Source organism: Thunnus maccoyii, chromosome 17 (genome assembly GCF_910596095.1).
Source record: "Thunnus maccoyii chromosome 17, fThuMac1.1, whole genome shotgun sequence".
In the NCBI taxonomy this organism is placed as follows: domain Eukaryota; kingdom Metazoa; phylum Chordata; class Actinopteri; order Scombriformes; family Scombridae; genus Thunnus; species Thunnus maccoyii.
This window is the reverse complement of record NC_056549.1, coordinates 15,038,051-15,059,609: the sequence shown is the minus strand read 5'-3', so window position 1 is coordinate 15,059,609 and position 21,559 is coordinate 15,038,051. Positions and strand designations below refer to the sequence as shown.

At 39.4% G+C, this 21,559-nt stretch overlaps 3 protein-coding genes and 3 non-coding genes across 13 annotated transcripts in view; 5 read left to right on the top strand and 1 right to left on the bottom strand.

The window, feature by feature from the left end:
• Positions 1-272: 272 nt before the first annotated feature.
• On the top strand, positions 273-4,278 carry zgc:153284 (uncharacterized protein LOC751696 homolog). Its single transcript, XM_042390383.1, has 3 exons — positions 273-579; positions 868-1,035; positions 2,483-4,278. Exons 1-3 carry the CDS (start codon positions 535-537, stop codon positions 2,543-2,545), a joined length of 276 nt encoding a protein of 91 aa, XP_042246317.1. The 5' UTR covers positions 273-534; the 3' UTR covers positions 2,546-4,278.
• rps12 (ribosomal protein S12) lies at positions 4,263-8,375 on the top strand. Its single transcript, XM_042390382.1, has 6 exons — positions 4,263-4,321; positions 4,446-4,492; positions 6,288-6,404; positions 6,596-6,698; positions 7,233-7,334; positions 8,287-8,375. The coding sequence occupies exons 1-6, from the start codon at positions 4,283-4,285 to the stop codon at positions 8,347-8,349; spliced, it is 471 nt and encodes a 156-aa protein (XP_042246316.1). The 5' UTR covers positions 4,263-4,282; the 3' UTR covers positions 8,350-8,375.
• Positions 6,118-6,193, top strand: LOC121882961. Its single transcript, XR_006092190.1, has one exon. It is a non-coding gene; the product is annotated as a small nucleolar RNA SNORD101 (small nucleolar RNA).
• LOC121882966 lies at positions 6,444-6,526 on the top strand. The gene has a single exon (XR_006092195.1). It is a non-coding gene; the product is annotated as a small nucleolar RNA SNORD100 (small nucleolar RNA).
• On the top strand, positions 6,872-6,954 carry LOC121882965. Its single transcript, XR_006092194.1, has one exon. It is a non-coding gene; the product is annotated as a small nucleolar RNA SNORD100 (small nucleolar RNA).
• Positions 8,376-8,666: 291 nt separating the features above from the next.
• Positions 8,667-21,559, bottom strand: part of eya4 (EYA transcriptional coactivator and phosphatase 4) — a 51,968-nt gene continuing 39,075 nt past the window's right edge. For 4 of the 8 annotated variants that reach the window (XM_042390375.1, XM_042390378.1, XM_042390379.1 and 1 more), the window contains 10 exons: positions 20,845-21,019; positions 19,527-19,663; positions 19,178-19,261; positions 15,880-15,969; positions 15,467-15,525; positions 14,933-15,093; positions 13,820-13,934; positions 13,531-13,652; positions 10,875-10,975; positions 8,667-9,674 (listed from right to left, as the gene is read on the bottom strand). In XM_042390375.1, coding sequence (XP_042246309.1) covers positions 9,594-9,674; positions 10,875-10,975; positions 13,531-13,652; positions 13,820-13,934; positions 14,933-15,093; positions 15,467-15,525; positions 15,880-15,969; positions 19,178-19,261; positions 19,527-19,663; positions 20,845-21,019 — 1,125 coding nt within the window. In that variant the 3' untranslated portion in view covers positions 8,667-9,593. Of the gene's footprint in view, positions 9,675-10,860; positions 10,976-11,056; positions 11,158-13,530; positions 13,653-13,819; positions 13,935-14,932; positions 15,094-15,466; positions 15,526-15,879; positions 15,970-19,177; positions 19,262-19,526; positions 19,664-20,844; positions 21,020-21,559 lie in introns of those variants that run through there. The other 4 variants (XR_006092061.1, XM_042390376.1, XM_042390377.1 and 1 more) reach the window with 4 other exon arrangements.

Sequence of the window (21,559 nt, the reverse complement as noted above, 5' to 3'; positions counted from 1 at the left end):
GTGTGTGTGTGTGTCTTAAGTCACTTTCAGGGACACACACCAGACATAAGGCCAGTTGATTAGGGACGGCCTGTGCAACTGGGGACAAAAACCACGTTCCCAATTGGCAAAACACTGATTTTTGCGTCAGTGGTTAAGGTTGGGGTTAGGGTAAGTCTCCAGGAAATGTAAATACCCCAAAAGTGACTTAAGTAAACCTTTGTGTGTGTGTGTGTGTGTGTGTGTGTGTGTGTGTGTGCGTGTGTGTGTGTGTGTGTGTGTGTGTGTGTGCGTGTGTGTGTGTGTGTGTTAGCTTTCACAATCAAAGCCGACAGGCTACAACTGGAATGGTAGTCAGACAAGAGGGTGTGCCCATGCAGGCAGGTAAGCCGTGTCCAAACCTGCTCACCTTGTCTGCTGCTGAAGCAAACCAGGACCACATACCTGCATTTTGGATACTGGAGCATTCTCTGTCTTGCCTCTTCGCTCTGCACTTCTCTCAACCAACCCGTGTATTCATATCTGGATTAGGGTGTTATTGTTAAAATAGCAGATATGACAGTCAAAGTGTTTTTTAGCAGCGTCAGCGGTTCCGTAGAGGTACAGTATGCTGTCTTCATTACTTTAACTGTAGGGATATTGTTGATATATTAACATATCTGTAACACTGAGCAAAATGTTATGTGGTTATGTGGGATGTTGAATTAAGTAAATCATACTCTGTGAGTGACTGTGTGTGGACATTTTATATTTTATGTTGGTAACAAACAAACTGTAGCTGCTCAATGTGGACAGGGAAGTGACCTTTCGTTGCAAAATGGTATAACTGCATAAGTCGAATGGCTGGACTTGAATATTTTTGCAAACTGGTGAAAATCTGTCCTTCAGATGAAGAAAAATCAGGAAAGAATCTTTTCGATCCTCACCTCCAAGAAGATCCCCTTCGAGGCTGTGGACATTTCTCAGAATTCTGATGACAAAGATTTAATGAGGAAGAGGGCAGGGAACCCGACTGCACTGCCCCCTCAAATATGCAATGGGGACGTCTACTGTGGGGTAAGATTCACACAGTAACCTTTAAAAGTAATGATAAGAAATCTTGACAACATACTTCCTTCTCAAAGATAATGAAATTATGATTTGATGTAAATCATTCACACACCTGCTGCATTTGTCATACAGGAACAAAACCTTTGGTAGTCTAGGGCGTAGACACAGGGATTAAATATTTACACTATATTATATCACCCACAGCCTTGTACAGACAAACACACATGCACACACACACACACACACACACAGACACACACACACACACACATGTCAGAGATACTTGCATAAGTGTGCATAACTATACTTTGACTTTCTCACACACACAGGTATGCTGGCACACACCCTAATTCCTCCTCCAACCTCTTCCAACAAACACACATACGCACCACACTGCATGCTCACAGCAAATATTGATTTGATTTAGGTTTATTTTGTTTACTGAACTTTGTATGAAGTTAATTGATAGATAACAACTATTCATGGCACTATTTTGTAAGCATCCTCACTTTACTTTTAGTGCCTAAAACTTTTGCACAGTACTATATATATACAGTATATATATAAGTATGGCTTTAGGGACGGCAATGAAAGTTAGATGGTTGGTCCACCACTTTGTTCAAGAAATATTGGATAAGGAAAAATCCCTGATCCTGGTAATCTGGTAGTGCCAATGGCAGGTTGACATTTCTTGTTCAAATTGAAAATTAATGACGTCCCCATCAGCCTCAGCTGTGCTTTGTGTTTAGTGCTAATTAGCAAATGTTAGCATGCTAACACACTACACTGAGATAGTGGTAAACCATCACTGCTAAACGTCAGCATGATAACATTGTCATCTTGATCATGTTAGCATGCTGACATTAGCATTTAGCTCAAGTCATCACTGTGCCTAAAGGCGGGCTTGTGCTTGAAACTGACTTGTTTGTACGACGTATCATTTCACAACGCCTAAAGGCAAATGTGTTTATAGCTGTTTCAAACAGCCACACACTCAAAGGTGGGGTAAAAAGTCTGCAGTCATGAAAAATGCAAGACGCGATTATCGTTCAAATGTGGGAATAAAATAGCACTCTTTTAGATAATCTCAAAGTTCAAACCATGCATACTTTTTCAGCTCTGCATACCTGGTCAATCGCTGTGTGAAGTGGGTGCGAATGTTGTATTGTCAATTTTGGAAAGTTACAAAATTTGTCAGACGCAGTTCCCATAATTTCAATGTCAGACAGGTGTTGGGGGAGGGGGTTTGAGGTGCAACCATACCACAAGCACTTCAGTTGAAGTATACTGACACCTTGTGTACGGCTAGACAGAGCCACAATATATAGCCTATAAAGATATGTTAAACAAAAAAAAAAAATCTGAATAATAACCGTGTCTCTCTCTCTTTCTGTCTCTCTACATCCCCTCCACCCCTACCCCCAAATCCCAAATCCACTTTTCTTTTTTTCAGGACTTTGCTGCATTCGAAAATGCAATTGAGATGGAACAATTAGAAGCTTTTCTCAAAGTCTAAAAGGAACGGTGACTAGCTACGGGTCTGCTAAACAACATCGCCATGTTCGCTGCATCATCTGCCTACCGACTCAAATAATCAAACTAACCAAAAAATGAAATCTGTAAAAGACATATGCTTTATTAATGTTTGATGACGAATGCTCAAAACTCACTTTTTAATTTGGCTTGTGAAGTGTAAATGCTTGTCTAGCCTTCCTTTCAGTGGAAGGCATATTATTATGTTTGGAGTTGCACATCTGAAACGTTTGTATGATTAAAATAAAAATTGTTTAAATTGTTTGAACTCTGCCTGTTACACTCATTGACACCAGTATATAGTCATGTTTTATTTGTTTTTTGTGTTCACACAAATAAAATAAATTTAGTAATGAGATTGGCTGTCAACTCATTCAGACCAAAGCAGCCGATCACATACCTAGCTCTGTCCTTTTTATCTAAGACTTTGTGATGAAAAGTAGGATTATGAAATAAAACAGCATTGGGAAAAATGTGTTATGACTTCAGAAAGTTGTTTTGAAATGAAAACTGCTGGAATTACAAATGACCTGCAATAAACTCTGATATTGTGAAAAGAAGCAGTATTAATCTGAGGGTTTTTTTTAAATGTATTGGATTTCTCAATTTGAATTGTTTTCATGTTATTATTATTATTATTACTATTATTATTATTATTATTATTATGTCTCATTGATAAGTTTCTGAAGTATTGTTTTAGGACTTGCTGTAATATCAAGCAGAACATTTGATCCCACTATATTACACATTATATTATAATATAATTTATAATAATAAATGAATTATTTTGGCAAAGCTCAGTCACAAATGCAAATTGTGTTAGAATTGGAGTGCAGCCAAGTGTGACATGTTGGCTGTACCTCTCTCAAATCTCTGAGAACTATGAGTAGCAAAGAAGCCTAGAAATGAATCTCTTTACACAATATGATACACATTAAAATCTGGTTTGTTTAACTTTATTTATTTATCTGTTTGAGTCTCTTTGCTGGTGAAGTTGAAGAATGCCATTACTATCTTGTAAATATGATTACTGATTCAATGAAGCATAAACATGTAGCCTGTTGAAGAAAAAGGTTTTTTTCCTAATTGCAAATGGGAAAGACCAGAAGAAAAATAGCAGAGACAACTTTATCATCAGCATGCTCATTCACAACATGTGCTCCCAGAAACATTTCTTTATTTGTTTTGGCACTGTACCCATACCAAAAGGCTGTGGAAAGACTTGAGATTTATTATTGATAATACTGACTCTGATTTCACTTTATGCCTAGAATGTTTTGTTTGGTTTCAATAAACATAATGGCAACAAAATCTAATATTTCTAACCTAATCATTCTTTTAGCAAATGTCATATCCACAAATCCAAATTTAATAACTAAACCATTCTTTATATATTTGAAAATGAAACCAAGCAATATGAAAATTATTTTCTCTGCCAAAAACAAGAAGGTTATCAAGATAATACGTTTGTGCAACGCCTTTAATATATTTGTATGAATGAATAATGTCCTCTGGCTTTGTATATGTATACTGTCCCCTGGCATTTAGTTCATCTTGTTTATTTTATTGTGATTGACTGATGTCACTTGATTATTTTCTGTATCTAAATTTTGTATAATAAAGAACGTTTAAAAAAACTGAAACTACAACAGGCACAACATTGGACGCCACTGTGCAGCGCTGATGGGGCCTGGTGGTATTAAAGCAATGTCGCGGGCTTATGACGTCCTCTTTACCCGCTGCCCGAGAGGAGGATAGGGTGCGTTTCCTCAACCATCGTTACAATCAACTGAATTAATCAAACATCTTTGCTCCTAACTTCACCACAGTGAGCCATCAACGATGGATAATAACTTTTCTATCATGTCTATTCTTTATTTCAGAACTTTAAGTCCGCCATCCATCGCAAATCTACAATGGCCGAGGAAGGGTGAGCATGACGCTTGTGGGCTGGCATGAACAGCCGTTTTGTATGAAATGGTATCAGTTTATGTTGTTGTAACGTTAGGTAACAATAACTGGTGTGGTTATTCTGTAAAGCCGGACAGATATTGTTTTACATGAGCTAACTGGCTAGTTTAGTTAGCCGAGTTGTTTTATAATTAGTCGAGGAGAGCTTAGCGTTGTCGACTTTGTTCTGGTCTTGTTAAACCTGGTCCTAAAGTCCTTGAATGTATTATGTCTCTGGAAAAGTCAATGGCTGTAGTACAATGATATTAAATGAAGTGTAGCAGTCTGACTGACCCCAGGAGTGTTGTGGCTGTCAGCTCAGTGCACTACATGTGAGGACAAACGCATGCAAATGTTAAAAACCTTAAAGGACAGTTTCGCACTTTTTCAAGTGTCTTAAATCCTGTTAGGCGCCAAAATGAAGTCGCTGTTATAATTCCTCCTGTTCAATACTGACTATTAAAAGATCCCCTTCAAATGTGCTTTCAGTGTAAGTGATGGGGGCTGAAATCCACACAGTCATTTTGTGCAAAATACACTTAAAAGTTCATCTGAAGCTTATATGATGCTCCAGCAGTCTGAGTTAGTCATATCAAGTGGATATCTGCCACATTTACAGCATCAGATTCCCTCTTTGCGTGTCCTCGGACAGTGTTTCCCTGTTAAGCTGTGATGGAAGTATAGTAACAAAACGAGGGACTTTGACACTAAAGACAGTAACGTTGAGATATCTACTTGATTTGACTCATTTGGACGGATGAAGCTTCAGATAAACTTTTATATACTTTTTTGCTCAGAAGGCTTCTGGTTTTACTCCCATCACTTGCATTATAAGTGCGTTATGAAGGATCTTCTAATGGTCAGTATGAACAGGAGGAACGATAACGGCAAGAAAAACCTATTTCAGTGTTCTTTTGGACACCTGATTATTGTTTAAGACGACTTGAAAAATTGTGAATTGGTCTGTTAAATTTGGCAACACTTATCAGATCTCGAAAAAAATGAGTGAGTTTAAGTAAATTCACAAACCCGTCCACTAATTTGACGATACATGTTCTGTATACAGAAATGCACTATAAATCTGTAAAAGAGATACAGAACACTAAAAACCACACTGTCTAGTAATTAGTAAAAGTCTAATGATAGGTGTAGCAAATATCTTGAGAAATGTGTTTTTTAAGCTGTTTCATAATGCAAAAGACATTGGATGGGAGGAAAAAATGACCAAACTCAAGGAATTTTGGATTGATCAGAAGTAGTGATTCCTTTTCTAAATTTTAATGAGAATCTAAACATGATTTTATGACTGTAAACGCCACAAGGTGATGCAAGTAATCTGTAAACATTTTATGGCAGAGATCCTAGTAACTACTCAAGTAACACAATATGTAACACATGATGCCTAATAGGATTCCTGGTTGTCATGTTGCATCAGTTTTTCTTGTAGCTTTACTTGCAAGTATTTACCATTAATTTCTGGGGGGAAAAAGAACAAAGTTGTTTCAACAAGTGGCCAGTTCACTGTCTGTGGAGCAATGTTCAGCTATCCTAGGGCATTGTACCTACATTTTAAATGGGTGCCATTCTTTATGTGAGCTCTCTGGTGCTTGAATGATGATTTACATTCTTTTGTCGGATACCCCTTCACTCTACAATGAGTGAGATCCTCATTCTGACAGGCTGGAAGCTCTACCAGTATCCACTAGTTTGTCATGTCCTGTATGGTTTATTTTTAAGGTTTGTTTTTTTTCTTTTTTTCTTCCATTTTTTAACAGCATCGCTGCCGGAGGTGTGATGGATGTCAACACCGCTCTCCCTGAAGTGCTGAAGACCGCACTCATCCACGATGGCCTCGCCCGTGGTATCCGTGAGGCTGCTAAGGCCCTCGACAAGTACGTTAAAAATATTTATTTAGTATCATCCTCAGTAGGTGTATCGCTGATGATATCTTGGCTCCCTCTACTGAATACCGTGAGGAGATTGCCAATGTTACCCAATTTCTGTCTGAGATGTGCCGTCAGTTTTTTGAGACGTGTAAATGGTGTATAGCCCCTTTTGAATTAATTCAGTTCTCTTTTTGCAGGCGTCAGGCCCATCTCTGCGTCCTTGCAGCCAACTGCGACGAGCCCATGTACGTCAAGTTGGTGGAGGCCCTCTGCGCTGAGCATCAGATCAACCTGATCAAGGTAAGAGCCTGCTGAAGGCCAGACTAACTTAGGATCAGGTGTGGAGGCAAGTTCACATTAAAAGATGAATATCTCTGCATTAAGTAGTCATGTTATAAATAAAGACTTCTGGTACTGTTGTATCAGATATGTTAACAGTGGAGTTGAAGGTAGCATGTGGTGTTGTGTACTGCTGTATCGCTGATGATAATTTGGCTCCCTCTACTGAATACCGTGAGGAGATTGCCACTGTTACCCAATTTCTGTCTGAGATACTGCCAAGAGTACCTACACTGCTGCTGTTTCATCTCACTATTCAAGTATTTTAAAGTGTAAAACTGCAAGTAGTCCCCCTGTTTACCAGGAGTAATTGACACTGTTTTAATTACCTTAGTGTTGTTCAATAGCCAGGGTTTGCATGACATGTTTATTTTCCAATATTACCAACTGTCAGTGTCCAGTGACAATAGTTAAATATAGATATGACACAGAACAGTTTCAGTACTGGAGACATTAACCTGTACAGGTCGTAACACACTCTTAACTCTATTTCAGGTTGATGACAATAAGAAGCTCGGCGAGTGGGTTGGTCTCTGCAAGATCGACCGTGAGGGCAAACCCCGCAAGGTGGTGGGCTGCAGCTGTGTCGTGGTCAAGGTAAATACACTGTTGTGGGGTTTTCAGTGTGTACCATAGTAGTGAGGAGGGGGTGTGTGTTTGAGTGTGCTCATGATCTTGATGGAAGAGTTCCTTTTGGAAACTTTGTTTTAAATGGCATTTGTTGAGTCAGACTAGCTCTGCCAGTCAAGTGCAGGTGCTGTGCTTTGTGCCATGCAGCTGTTGTTGTTCATTCCTGGCTAGATGACAGCCAGGGTACGAGCCCCGCCATCTACCTGTGTTGTCTGGGGTCCCTAAGAATGGCTACATATAGTAACGGATGACAGCAAGTGTTTTTAAATACTGCATCCTGTAATTAACCACTTAATCTCTGCTGTGTACTTAATATTTGCTCAAATCCACACAACTGTTCTTAAATTGATGCTAAAGTTTCTAAAGATATCAGTGTTTGGCTGAATTTTGGGGGAAATTATGCACAAAACATCCAGAAAATTTCCACTTTTTAATAGTTCCGCCATGAAAACTTTGTCTTTGAAATGTGATGAACAAGTTATCTCTTAATTTAAAGAGACTTGAGAGGGAGAGTTAAGAGATTAAGTGGTGTTTATACAGTGAACAGGTCCTGAGGGGACTTTTTGGAAGTTAAGTGTCATTTATAGCAGAGCCTGACTGATGTATTTTTAAAGCTAATATCAAAACTGATGCATATATATTTTTTTTAATAAATGTAAGTTTGGTTAACTAGGATGCATTATATGACCAGAATATGTACTAATTGGGCCATTTTACAGCTCACGTTATGGTTGGCAAACTGTCATGGCCGTCAACACTTTATTCCTAAATTACAACATAGCATTTCTTTAACTTTTAAGCTGACATAACACTCGCACACATCTAATGAGCGTAACCTAGAAGTAGTATTAGCCAGGCTCTAATTTAGAGCTTTGTCATGTTGGTTACCTCATCTCTAACTGTATTTTTCTGTCTACAGGACTATGGCAAGGAGTCTCAAGCCAAGGATGTGATTGAGGAATACTTCAAAGCCAAGAAATAAGATGTTAATAAAACGTGGAGATGGAATCTGTTGTCTCAAGTGTTTCTTTACCCCTTTTTGTATTTACTGACCATTAGTAAGTTCATTGAACTAATAGGAAGACTATAGAATTGTGGTCTGATACGAAACTGTATTTCACTGTTTGCTAAACTTAAATAGACAATAGCGGTAAATTATGTTCAGCATGAGCTGAGCAAGATGGATGAAGCTCAAATTGTAGAGGTAAATGTTATAGGATGTCTGATTTCACACATGAGCTTGTTTGAATGAGGTCTATGCTACAGTATCAGGTTATCTGATTTTATTAAACCAGTTTATGTATGTCACCATTGTCCAATGGACTGAAATATTATGCAGCCTTGGACTGTACTCAGTTTCTTGGATTGAAAATCTAATTTAACCAGTCATAAACTTCATTATGTAAGAAGATGCATAGGTCATTTGGATAAGTTTTCTCCTTTATATCTACATTTCTGAATAAAGAAAAGACATTCAAACACATTAAGGCACAACACATCATGATGCACATCCTCAATCCCCCCCCGCCCCCACCAAAAACAATACAAAAAAAAATCCAGAAAAAAAAGACCCCAAAAATGTCATTTCCTTTCATTGACAAACACCCACCATTGCCCTTAAGTTTATTGTAAATAATTTACACAAGTTCCTGCCACAGACTGCATTGTTGTGATTATTATACCACCAGGAAGAAAACATAAAAATAGAAGCAGCTGTTAACCCCGCACACGTAACGCTGCCTGTACAAAGCCCTCAAATAACTGTTTGGTGACGATAGCTCATCCCAGGTGAACCGCAACAGTCCTCCAGATAGTAACCTGGGTGCTCCGAGCGCAAACCAAACATCAAGGAGTTGGCCAAAGACGCGTCTCCCAGGCCAAGGGAGGTCTTTAGCCTGTACAGGCCTCCAGTCTGCTACAGCTGCGAGGACAATAGACTGGGTTTTCCTCGAGGTCTGTCCACAGTTTTGAGGCTAGGGGTGCATCGGGAAGTTGAGTCGTCTCTTAACCTCACTGTCCTTTTCTTTACCTCCTTTCATTTCTCCCTTGCTTCTTAAGACCATTTAGAGTTTGTAAATCCAGATGTTCAAAAAACAAGACAAAAAAAAAAAAAATCAAACATTTGCAGTGTATTGTGTGTGTTCTTAAATAGTTATACAAAAGAAAGGGGCTGCCTGGCTGACCATGTCCATAGTAACATTGCATGAGTCCATATTGCTATAATAGTTACAGGTACTCAAACTCCAGTGCTTGGTGTAATGCCAGCAGGTCAGAGTGACTGGATATCCTCCAGAAAGGCATGTTGTGCTGCGGAGTGGACACACATACATGTTATTAAAACCAGAGGTACAGTTTCATAGATGCACACCACCACCTAAAATCATGCAAGCTACACTACAGTAGCTTGTAGCTTCTTTCTTTGCAAAAGCACTGCAAACAAAATCCATGCAATCCTAAACTTTAAAGGAACAGATCAGCATTTGGGGAAATAATTCACTTTCTCTCTAAGAGTTTTTTGAGAATATTGATACTACTCTCTTTGCATTAAATATAAGGCTACAGCTAGTAGCCAAGCTAAATAGTTTAGCTTAGCATATAGACTAGAAAATATGGAAACTACTCTAAAGATCACAAATTAACACATTATAGCTTGTTTGTTTTATCTGTAGAAATTATTTAAAAAAAATACAATTTGCAGTGTTGCCTGGCAACTTCAAGCTAGGCGGCTGTTGGCCTTAAACTGAGCGGGTAAATATGAGAGTGATATAAATCTTCTAACTCTCGGCAAGAAAGCCAGTAAGCGCATTTCCCAAAATGTCGAACTATTCCTTTAACAATCCCAGCACCCAGGATTATGAATGAAACCCAAAGCTATAGAAGAGATAGGATTTATATTCATTTTTAAGGAAATAAGTCCTATTGTGCTATGGATGTAGAGTATATCACTACTTCTGTTTTTACTTTATATCTGTGTGTTTTTCTCACACACTCATACACACACAGTATCAATGAAAAATAAGACATGCTAATTGGAGATTTCTCCCCAAATTGCTGGACAACAGAGTGAGCAGCATTATTTGCTCTAAAAAAAAAACTTGATTGTTCAAAGCATAATCACTGTGTACATTTGGGCAGCCATTCATTTTCATTGTCAAATGTGACAATGGTCAAGTGGAGTTTAGAAATATATGATCCAAAAGCATGAAATTCATTTTAATAATTTAAGTACAGATGGTCCACAAACGTGTTTATTTGATTTTCAAAAGGAGGTGCAAAATGTACATTAGTCAAGTCTCCATCTCAAATTTTCACTCTGACAGTTGCAATAAAAAGTGTCCTGTCCACTCCTTAAAAAAGGGAGAAAAAAGCAACAGCAAGTAGAACGTGGAAAAAAAAGGTAAACGACCAACACAAAACCTCTACAGCAAAGAAAGGCAGGCTTCGTCCAATCAGAGCTCACACTGCGTGGAGTAGGCGGGGTCACGGTGAGGTTGCGGGGTCCATTACCTTTTTGGCCGCCTGCTCCTCTTCCACACCGTCCCCAATTACAACATACACTACTTTCCTGCCAAACCTTTGCATTATGCGTTCAAAGCAACTCTCTTTTCCTGCAAAAAACAAATAAACAAGGGGAGGAAGGAAGGGTCACAAGGTCAGAGGGGTCAAAGTTCAAAAAGTCGTTTGTTTACCTGGCTGGCGGCATGCTCTTCATCCTTCCCATCGCCAATCACAACATATGTAATGTTAGTGCCAAAGCGGGAGACTATACGCTCAAAACAGCTCTCTTTGCCTGGAGACAAACAAATGGCTTTCACAGGTTTTCCTTTATTGTTTAGAAGGAAATAAAACACAGAAAGATGCAGAGCTGTGTGCATCAGGGGTAAAGTGAGAGATGAGGGGAGACAGGGGAGAACAGGCTTTCACACACACAAACACAAAACACCATTTTCCCATAGCGGAGCCCTCACTCGGATTAATCCTGACACTTACATGATGCGTCCTGAGAGGCACTTCAGTTCAGATAAATATAATCAACCTGGTTACCACGACAACTCCGAGTGCAGACACACTTGTGAGTGATGTCAGAAGTCACAGCCCATATTAACCTTTAAACTTTTTTTCCTGTACACATATGCGCGATGCTAATTGCATATAGAGTAATTCCATATGCAAAGTTTCATGGCCAGGAGTCCATGGGATATGGCATTTGACCTTAAACACTTAAGCACTCTGCTTGTGTCTTAAACCTCCGGCAGTTGTCATGGTTACCACATTGCTACGTCCATTTGAATCAAGGCGCTGTGGGGTTGAAATGGGTGTAACGTAAGCTCACAAACACACACACACACACACACACACACACACTTGGCTTGAGTTTTCTTGGCCTTCCCCTTAATCCGAGTTGTTCTTTTGTTCAGATTGATGTACGGTTGAATATAATTTAGTGTTGGCCAAAGTCGGGGTACATTGGTGTAACCTGCTGGGGCTCGGGCTAACAGAGTCCATTTAGAATGTGGGCGTCCGGCCTGGAAGATCCCGCGAGTGTCAAGAGTTGTACACGGCCAAATCAAGATCATGTGAGGAGAGGACAGATATAATGTAAAACAAAGCTGGGATTAAACAAATTTTATTGAGTCTTAACTGTCCTAACCCCCAAGTGCTTGCTTGTGCAGTGATGCATAGCAGATTCTTGAATTAAAATAAGATAATGTAATAAAAAAAGCAAAGTACTGTATATAAGAGATTGTTTCAAGCAGGGGATAGAAGTTGTTTTATATTTCTAGCAGGCTAAAAGAGGAGGTTGAATGGTAGATGCAAACTGCAAAATGCATAACCTTTAACAAGTTTGCATTAATGTGTGTTGGGTCACAATTTTAATATATCACATTTTTAACTATAAATTATCATTAATTTCTTAAGTAAATAGATTAATTAATTTGTCACGGCTTCATTATTTTCAAGTGTATACTGCATGTGCAAAAACAAATCGTTCCAGTTTGTGATCAACTGCAGGTCATAAAATTTTACATGTGTCACATTTTAGTGAGTTTGACTGAGGAGTCACATTAAAGTTGCCCTGCAGAGTTTTCTTGTAAACAAACAAAATTATATTAACATTCAATGTTTCTCACAAAAAACACTTTGAATACATCCTTGAGACCTTACAAATCTGTTAAATGTATTTCCTTCCTCATAAAACATCTGCAAAGCTATTTAAAAAAAAATATTTTAAATCGTGCAATATTTACATCCATGTTTTCTAGCTTGCTGTCTTCTTCACTGTCTTTGCAAGCGCTTTGCCACATGTTACCGCCACCAACTGTCAATCAGTGATATAGTGTGAAACCCGCATCAGGAATGTGTATTCTAAGTCTTAAGTCCTTATGTGTGTACATGAACGAGCATGTGACAAAACAGGGACCTACTCATAAAAACATTGCTCTATAGCGCCACTAGTGGTTGAAAATTCCACTGGGTACCTTTAAGTTTCCAGTGCACGTAAAAAGAAATACCAGCAAAACTGTATGAAATGATATTGAGAAATTAGCGACCCTGCGTCAAATCTGTTTCCATTTACTGGTTAATACTATTAAAGGGAGAAAGGTGTACTTTGATGCCAGATTTACAGTTATTCATCATTATTATTATTATTATTACACTAAATCTATGCAGAATGCATAACTATTTGATTAAGGTCAGGCTGAGTGTGTGTGTGTTGTTTGGCCCTTGTATAAAAAGCATGATGTTTGCTTTTAATAGAGATTTTAGGGGCACTGGGTTCTACTGTACTCAGGCACACAAACACATACACACAAAAAGAGTATAAAATAAAACATAATATAGGTCAAACATTCCCACACCACCCTTCAGTGAACCTGAGCCCAATTAACTGTATATTGAATATCATAACAGGGAACAGGATATCAGTAACATGTGGGAGTAGATGAACATCAAAATAATGAATAACCAACAACATACATGTGACTTTTGAAACTTTAAAATACCATAAGTCAAATACATAACAAATCCTTATTCAGTATTTTTTCTATTTAATTATTTACATTCTACATTATATTATTTCCGTCAATATTAGATTATAGAATTTATGGAACATCTGAAGCCATTTCTGTCGCTACAGCTGCCGTGTGTGCTTGTGCCTTACCTATTTTTGTTGCACTGTAAATGTTCTCGATAGGGAAAACAGATCCCAGACTATATAAGAGAACTTTAGCCAGCGCTGGGATGAGCTGCGTTGTGGTCACCAACACATTTACACAGTTACTCCTGTGGGACACAGATAGAGAGAGAGAGAGAGAGAGCAGAGCATATTATGTACAGTACAGTAGAGGTGGGTGAGTAAATTTAGACTAGGATTGTATGCAAGGGTAACGTCATACTACTCCACGTCCCGAGAATATATACGGAAAGATAAATACAACATGAAGTGGCACCTGGAGCTGATGATGGACAGGGACTTGAGTGCGTGGGTGAGCCAGGAGTCAGTCAGAGCCTCCACCTCTGCTCTGAGCTGCAGCCAGGCGTCTCTCTTAGCAGGACCCAGCAGACCTAAAACACAGCATGACCTCATTAAATCCTCTGAGCAGCAGGCATCACACACACATGAGTAAAAAGCAGGAAAGGTCAGGGCATTTCTCAGTGGGTAAAAACCTGGAAGCCCTGATCAAGGTCAACAAGGGTTAGTCTGATTTAATCTTTCTGACGTGGGTCTTTAATGAAATAACATGTGTTGGCTAATAGTGAGCGTCATTTATTTACACTGGCTGTAAAACTCGTGATAAAATTAAATTTTCTTGTATTGTTTTTTAATTTGTCAGTGAAAGGATCTCTCTTAAGTGGAAAGGAAAGGATTTGCAGGAGTGTTTCATTTTGGTCTAAATGTTGTTTTAGAGTCTTTTCTACTTTATTACAAATAAACTACATATTTTCTTCTGGCATGAAATTAGTCAAATTAAAATGTTTAAAGACACTAAAAATTCCTCAAAATTACTGGCCACCAGCAGCTTTATTACCAATATCAGCTTTCAAAATTCCTTACTGATGGAAAACTATACAAAAAAATAAAAGCCTCATAGTTTCTATTCTGACAATGGCTGACCGAAGGTTTCTTTGGTGTATTTACAGTATATGTATATACTGATATACACTACTATGTATTTATTTAACATTTGACTTTGTGTGGCTCCCAATTCCAGATTTTATCTCCTTTTTTCTATTTTTAACATTCACTAATTATTATTATTAGTATTATATAATAATTACTTTAAAAAAGGTTTTCTAGAACTCAATGCTCAGCTATACATAAGATACATTTAAATGTATTGTTTAATTATAACTTTTATACTCTAGATTGTTGAAAATTTGTTTTGCAAAGATTTAAGGAAATAATGAACATAACATCCATAATATATTGAAACCACAGAACGAGCTCATTCCTTTGGTACATTGATATTTTCAGACAGAACTTTAAGACCAGTGCTGTTCCAGCTTCAACTGAACAAAAACTCCCTTTTTATATCAGCCTCCAACTGGTCTGATTGGCTTACCCCCCACATTGTTTTTGTATGTGCTATACAACTCTTTGACTCGTCGGTAGCGGAAGGCCAGTTTCCTCATCCAGTCGACCCCGCCGCGGACACCCGTAGCCAGGCACAGGTTGGCGCTGGTTGCAGCTGCATGGAAGCCATCAGTTGCAAAACTGTAAGTACTGTCAATAATAATGATATGTTTTATTTGAAAAATCTGCTCTGGTAGAACAAAATTATTAAATGGTTCATGATTCAGTACTATAAACAGAACTGTAAAATGTATTTGGAAGACAGCAATGAAAAAAATCTTTAAAATGTCGTGAATATAGTAAAATATGCACATTTTAATGTTTTTTACGCTCATTATTATTATTTTTATTATCATAAGATAAAAATATTATTAATCTTAACAAAGAACCAATATTTTAAATAGTACCAAATAACACAAATGTAACAAACACTATGACATGTGATTTTCAAGCCTATGAAGATAATTAAACATTATTAGCAATATTTACATTGTACTAACAAACAAAATCCTTAAATTCTCACCTTAAGTCCTGCCCATTATCGTCTGATGATACATCATCAATATGTACCTGATCACACTCCTGTACACACAAACACAGACACAAATCACACTCAATAAAACAAAATAAACTTTTTGATATTATCATGAGGGACATTAATGCATGTACCATCAACAATTATGACAAAACTGAGCACAATGAAATGAGATTATAAGCATTTGTGCTGCATCTACTGCAAATTGTGTGTTACATCACTTTATACCACTAGGGGGCAGTAGCAGTATTTCACTAAATGGCAGCTTTCCTTTAAGAAACTTTAACTGCTCAATGCTGTATTTTGGGGAAAATCTGAATGCAGTGCAACAAATGTTCAATGCCTGTCAACATATCCTTGAATGTTTTAAAAGTGTGTTTTTATGTGTGTTGATGTCTCACCTCCAGATCATTAAAGAATAAGTGTGTGTCAGCCAAGTTGAAGATCATCTCTTCCATCCTCAGACCCAGCGTTACCGCCATAGGAGGGTCCTAACGAAGGAGAAATACATCATCATCATCATCATCAGTATGACAGTCGTGTCATACCCTATCTTTCCAGAGACATCAGTTCTCTCTCTCCACCAAAGTAATTTCAAATTTTACACCACCAACCCATTAGCCCCCCTACCCTGAAGGCACCGATTCACACCCCTGCCCCCCCCCGACCCCCCGACCCCCCACTTGTAGAGTTGGTATGCTCCACTCATCATAGCAGATGCTGACAGACAGGTTGCACTTGTTCTGTCCCATCAACATTCCTCATGCTTGGTGGGGGGTGTTTGTGGCATTATGTGTGTGTGGTGGAGGGGTTGTGAGGAAGAGTGTGTGTGCCTTCATATGTGTGTATTGCAGAGAGTAGGCACCCTCGAAAGGACGCTCGGAGTGTGTGTGGTATGTGAATGGTTTGTGTGTGTGTGTGTGTGTGTGTGTGTGTGTGTGTGTGTGTGTGTGAGTGTTTGGGAGAGCGCAGCCTGCCCTGCCAGCCCGAGGCTCAGCTGCAAAAACCATCATCTGTGATAGGTCAGCGAGGGTCGACAGCTTGCCGCGCGATTCGCTGACGCTGTCAGACGACCAGAATAGAAAGAAACTAACAGGAAGGAGAGTGAAAGTGAGCGAACGAGGCATACGGAGAAAGAGCGAGAAAGAGAGAGAGAGAGATTGTGGGCATTCCAGAGTGTGAGAAAGTGCAAAAAAAACTTGTGTGAATGCTCCATGAAGTTGAAAGATGTGTGTGTGTGTGTGTGTGTGAGAAGTGTGCCGGGCTGCTAAAGAGATAACAGCAATTTTGACTATTTCTTTTCAGTCACAGAGACAACAGGCACTTGAATCAGTCTCTCAGGTAATGATTACGTTGGCTGCCAGCCAAAGCAGAGCTGCAGACATCGGTGTTTGTCAAAACACTCAAAGATGAAATGTGTTCATTCCCTCGGAGCAGTTGAATTTGGCTGCGCTTTGGGCTCCGGATAGACTGAGGTAGCTTTTTGTTTTTTTGTAATATATTGCCAGACAAGTTCAATCAATCACAGCCTGGCAAGGGTAGCCTGAAACAATTCCTCTCTCCACCTCCACTGTTATCATTCGAGCTCTGGAAACTCAACACTTCATGATGATGTGAACATTATCCCTGGTTATAATAACTCCTGCCGTGAGAAACGAGGAGCGTGACGTGTGTGTGTCTATGTGTGAGAGAATGTGCTTCTCTGTATATATTCATGAAAAGTGAAACATCATTTAGAGAAGATATATCCTCATAGCCCGTGTGAGAGGGGTACTTAGGTCTTGTGGTTGCTATGTCGACAGTGTAAACACTATTTTGGGCGAGGTGTGAACAGACACAGCTGCTGCTATATTTCTTAAGGGCAACAGCAAATGAGGTGAAAAAAATGCACTTATAAATATTTTAAGGCAAATATTCAGTTATTATCTTTTTCATGCAAATTCTTTGTCGTGAATCAGTGCCGCTGAAGACTTGGTTGGTGCTTTATCGCAAAACATGACATATTATCAGGAGAGACATGATTTTGTCTTTGAGAAGTGAGCCGTTGAAATCATGTATCTCATTCATCATTTGTTTTGCAAGTGAGAGGGAGATGCACAGCTTTCTCCGTGCCAAGACTTGACTTGTGATATCATCCTTTGGTATTCAGAGTTTCTCTACAGTAAATACAACGCAAACCAAGCTGAATTAACCACAAGGCCACATGTATGTGCATGCGCGCGCGCACACACACACACACACACACGCACGCAATGATTTACAACTCACCAAGGCCTGTCTTATAACCATTAAAACCCAATTGCCAAACATTAAATTCCATGACTGCAGAGCAACTAGGAAGTACATCAGTGCCCACAAAACCCTATGTGTAAAACGCCTGGGCTCCTATGGCTCTGTGCGAGTCTGGCTCCACATGCTCTGCCTTTGCTGTGCCAGCTTTTGTTTGACTGCCAAACAAGATTTCAGAATGGACTGTGCAGGCCGCAGTGGGATTCAAAGCCCGTACCGGCAAGCTGGTGGCTACTCCGGTGCCACAGGAAACGACATCACCCAATAAAAATCTGCAGCCTTGGCCACATCGAATGATCCCAGGTCAGAGCCAGGAACTTTTAAAATAAGGGGAAACTATAAACAGTGTAGCTGTTATTCGCGAAGGCGAGACCACCAAATAAGTTCACAGCGAAGACTGAATAAACATCAGTCCAAGAAAGGAATTAGCATGTTAAATTATGATTGAACTAACATAAGCATGGGCAAGTTATTAATCGCTTTTAAATGGATTCTTAACAAGTAGTACATTTAAAGACCCCTTGTTTTTTTTTCCATGTATGTGGTCATCATCATAAAACGACCACCTCGAGTAGTTGATGTAATGTTAGGAATCTACTGTGGGAAATTAAGCTTATTTGAATTGTATGCTCAGCGTGAGTCGCGTTTTATAAAATGCTACATCAAAATAGAATTTACAGACAAAACAAGTCCTCGCCAAATTAAGAAGTACGTTTGGTTTCAGAAGGAGAATATTAACTCAATCGATATACAGAATAAATTATTTGCCTGGAAAAAAAAAAGAGGAGGAGGTGGAAATATTTTTTTCAGCCCTGACTAGCATCTGCAAGGCATAGCAGCCTGTAAATAGCCTGAAAGGCAAAGCTTGGGGGGAAAAAAGTCCAATGAGCACTAAACTCATTGCTGTGAGCTCATCGTAAAAATGAAAGGCAACCCAGATGAGCATTATCAGCATTTTGATTTTCTACTTCTCTCCTCTCTCATTATGGACATTCAGAAGACATCGTTTAGAGAGGTTTTTGTGAGTAAATCAAGTTGAAACTGTAATCCCCCGTCCCCCCGTCCCAAGTGCAAATTACAATCTTATCTTCTGTCTTTGGGTCAGTCAGTAACAGGATGACACATCATCACTTCAAGCTTCAATAACGCAGCAGTTATTGCCTTCCAGGACTATAAATCCACCATTTTGCTAATTCTGGTAAACCTGGAGCAAAGTGTTAAAGTTCATCACCTTCATTTAATCAAAACTAGACCAATGTTGTCTCAGCTGTAACCTGGGATTTGGCAGACAGGAACAAAATGAATGGGTAGACTGACGATGGGTGGAATGGATGTAGAGGGTCCTGAAGATGTCACAATAATAATAACAATAATTACAGATAGACAGTGAAGGCAGGGAGATGATCTTACCTTGCCATATTTCTGTGCATAGGAGCCTGTGAGCAGAGAATGGAAGACAATGATTGTCTCATCCAGATCCCACACAAAAACCCTCTGCAGAAAAAAAAAAGCAAAAAAATGGAAGATTCAGACATGTTACGTCTGTTGCTTCGGCCCATACGTGCATGCACACTCAAATGGACAATGACACGGGTGGTCCTGCTCTTTATCAGTTGCTCCTCTGTTGTGTTTTCCAGTGAACAGAGACGAGGAATATCAAAGGGAATACCATATATCCACTGAGATTTGAATGGAATATGCAGTCAGTACTGTAAATGCTCTGTCAGTGGGTGTTTTTTTTTTTTTTTTGGCCTCTTACCTCCAGGTCACTATCAGGAGGAGGGGAGGGGTTGTTCTTGCGGCCCCTGCCTCGGGACTTGGACCCCCCACTCCGGCAAGCTCGGTCATCCAACTCTTTGATGGGCGTGGAGGGGCTCTGCACTGTGTCAAAGTCCCCTGAGGTTGCACACAAACACAGACAGGGCTCAACTTTTAAAACACTGGAAATTTACAAATGATCAAATATCTGTCTCAAACTGCACAAGCGATCACGACCTATAAAACAACAGTAATGATGTGGGTTTGAGTTGATCCCACAGGTGTTCTGGAGTTGTATCCACTTCAGGAAAAGCAATAACTCAGACTTTGTACAGTAATAAGCTATTTTGTCAGGTTTCATAATTCAAGGTAATTGGCATGACAGATCAACATAAAGACTACCATGAAAACTAAACAAAAGCACCATTGGTATTCTGAGTGATTCACGATAACATGCACATGTAAAGATTTAATAGTGGAGGGGAAAGATGGAACCATGCAATAAATTAGAAAAAGTCAGGTAATCTGATGCCTCTTGTATAGATACTATACCTGCAAAAATCTGCAGGAGCATACGTGCACACAAAAGCACACACACGTTCTTGCAAGCACACACACACCTCCGAATGCCATATGCTCCCACTGCTGTGTGGTAACTAGAAACAGACCCTAAGCTTCGGCACTCATATTGTTATGTCTCAATCAGAGAGAGAGAGAGAGGGAGAGTGGGGGTGAATAAAGACACAAAAAGACACAGAAAGCATGTGAGCGACTGAAAGAAAGAGAGGAGAAAAAAAAGAGAAAGAGTGAGGAAGGCGGCGACAGAGAAAGTGCCAGTGACAGGAAGAATGATAAGCTCCTTTAATCAGGCTTCCTGAATTACGGCCAAGAAAAACCAAGAAAAAATGTGAAAAAAAAAGACGCTGAAAATTTGAATAGCAAGTCATATTGCTGTACATATGGACGCACTTTCTTTTTTTTCCTCTGACTTGTCTACAAAAGTGCAATATTTTATGCAACTTCACTCTAATCAAAAACTCTAATGTAAACACATGCTGATTCTCCAATTAATGAGTGTGATGCCAGGTAACTATGGCTACAGCCCGAAGTTACTTCCTGTACTTCATCATTGCTGAAAGAAGGTTTTGAACTCGGTTACCCAAACTGCGGTATTTTCTACTGGAAACAAGATTACGGAGCCACAATCAGGAGCGGGAGAAAAAAAAAAAAAAAATCGGACATTTGTTTGCATATTTATGGAGTTATGACTGTGGTGTTGACGGTTTCATTCAGACTGCTTGTTTCTTTATAGGACAAACCTGGATGAAGTTCAGCAGCCTGTCCGGTCATGGCGGGGGTGGGATCTTGCAGCTGGTAGGCTGCTGTGGAGCCTGTACCATCCACGCTGTTGGAGGTCATATATGTCCCGTAAGTGGAGGCGGAATAATACTGGGCGTACTGGTTTTGGCCAAACGTCGTGTATGAGGGATAATCCTGCAGAGAGTGACATGAATTATGAGCTTACAAAGACAGAAAGTGCAAGGAGCAGAGAGAAAAAGAAGAAGAAGAAGAAAAAAAAACAACAGGAAAATAGAGATGTTTTACTTCTCTGGAATGGTTCAGACAGACTTTTGAAGAGAGATTTTTACAAGTGTTCCCTCTCATCTCTGTAATCTTTTATCCTCCTCTGTTCTGTTTTTTATATCTCCTAAACAATTAAAGCCTTGTGTTGCCGGTTTTTACGGACCCAGTGGAGATGGGCGCTTTTATGAGTCAGCTCTCTAAACCTGTCACTGTGTCCATCTCTACAAGTCCTTATAAACCCGAGCACACCACATGAATGCACACACACACACACACACACACGTGCAAATTTAGTGTGTAGTCATACAGCGACAGTTGGACGCGAGCCTGCATACACACAGACTTGCTTTCTATCAGTCCCTCTCTTCCTTTCCCACTATTTTTTGTTATACTCTCTCTCACACACACACACACACACACACACGCTCTCCCTTAATCCACCCACACTGG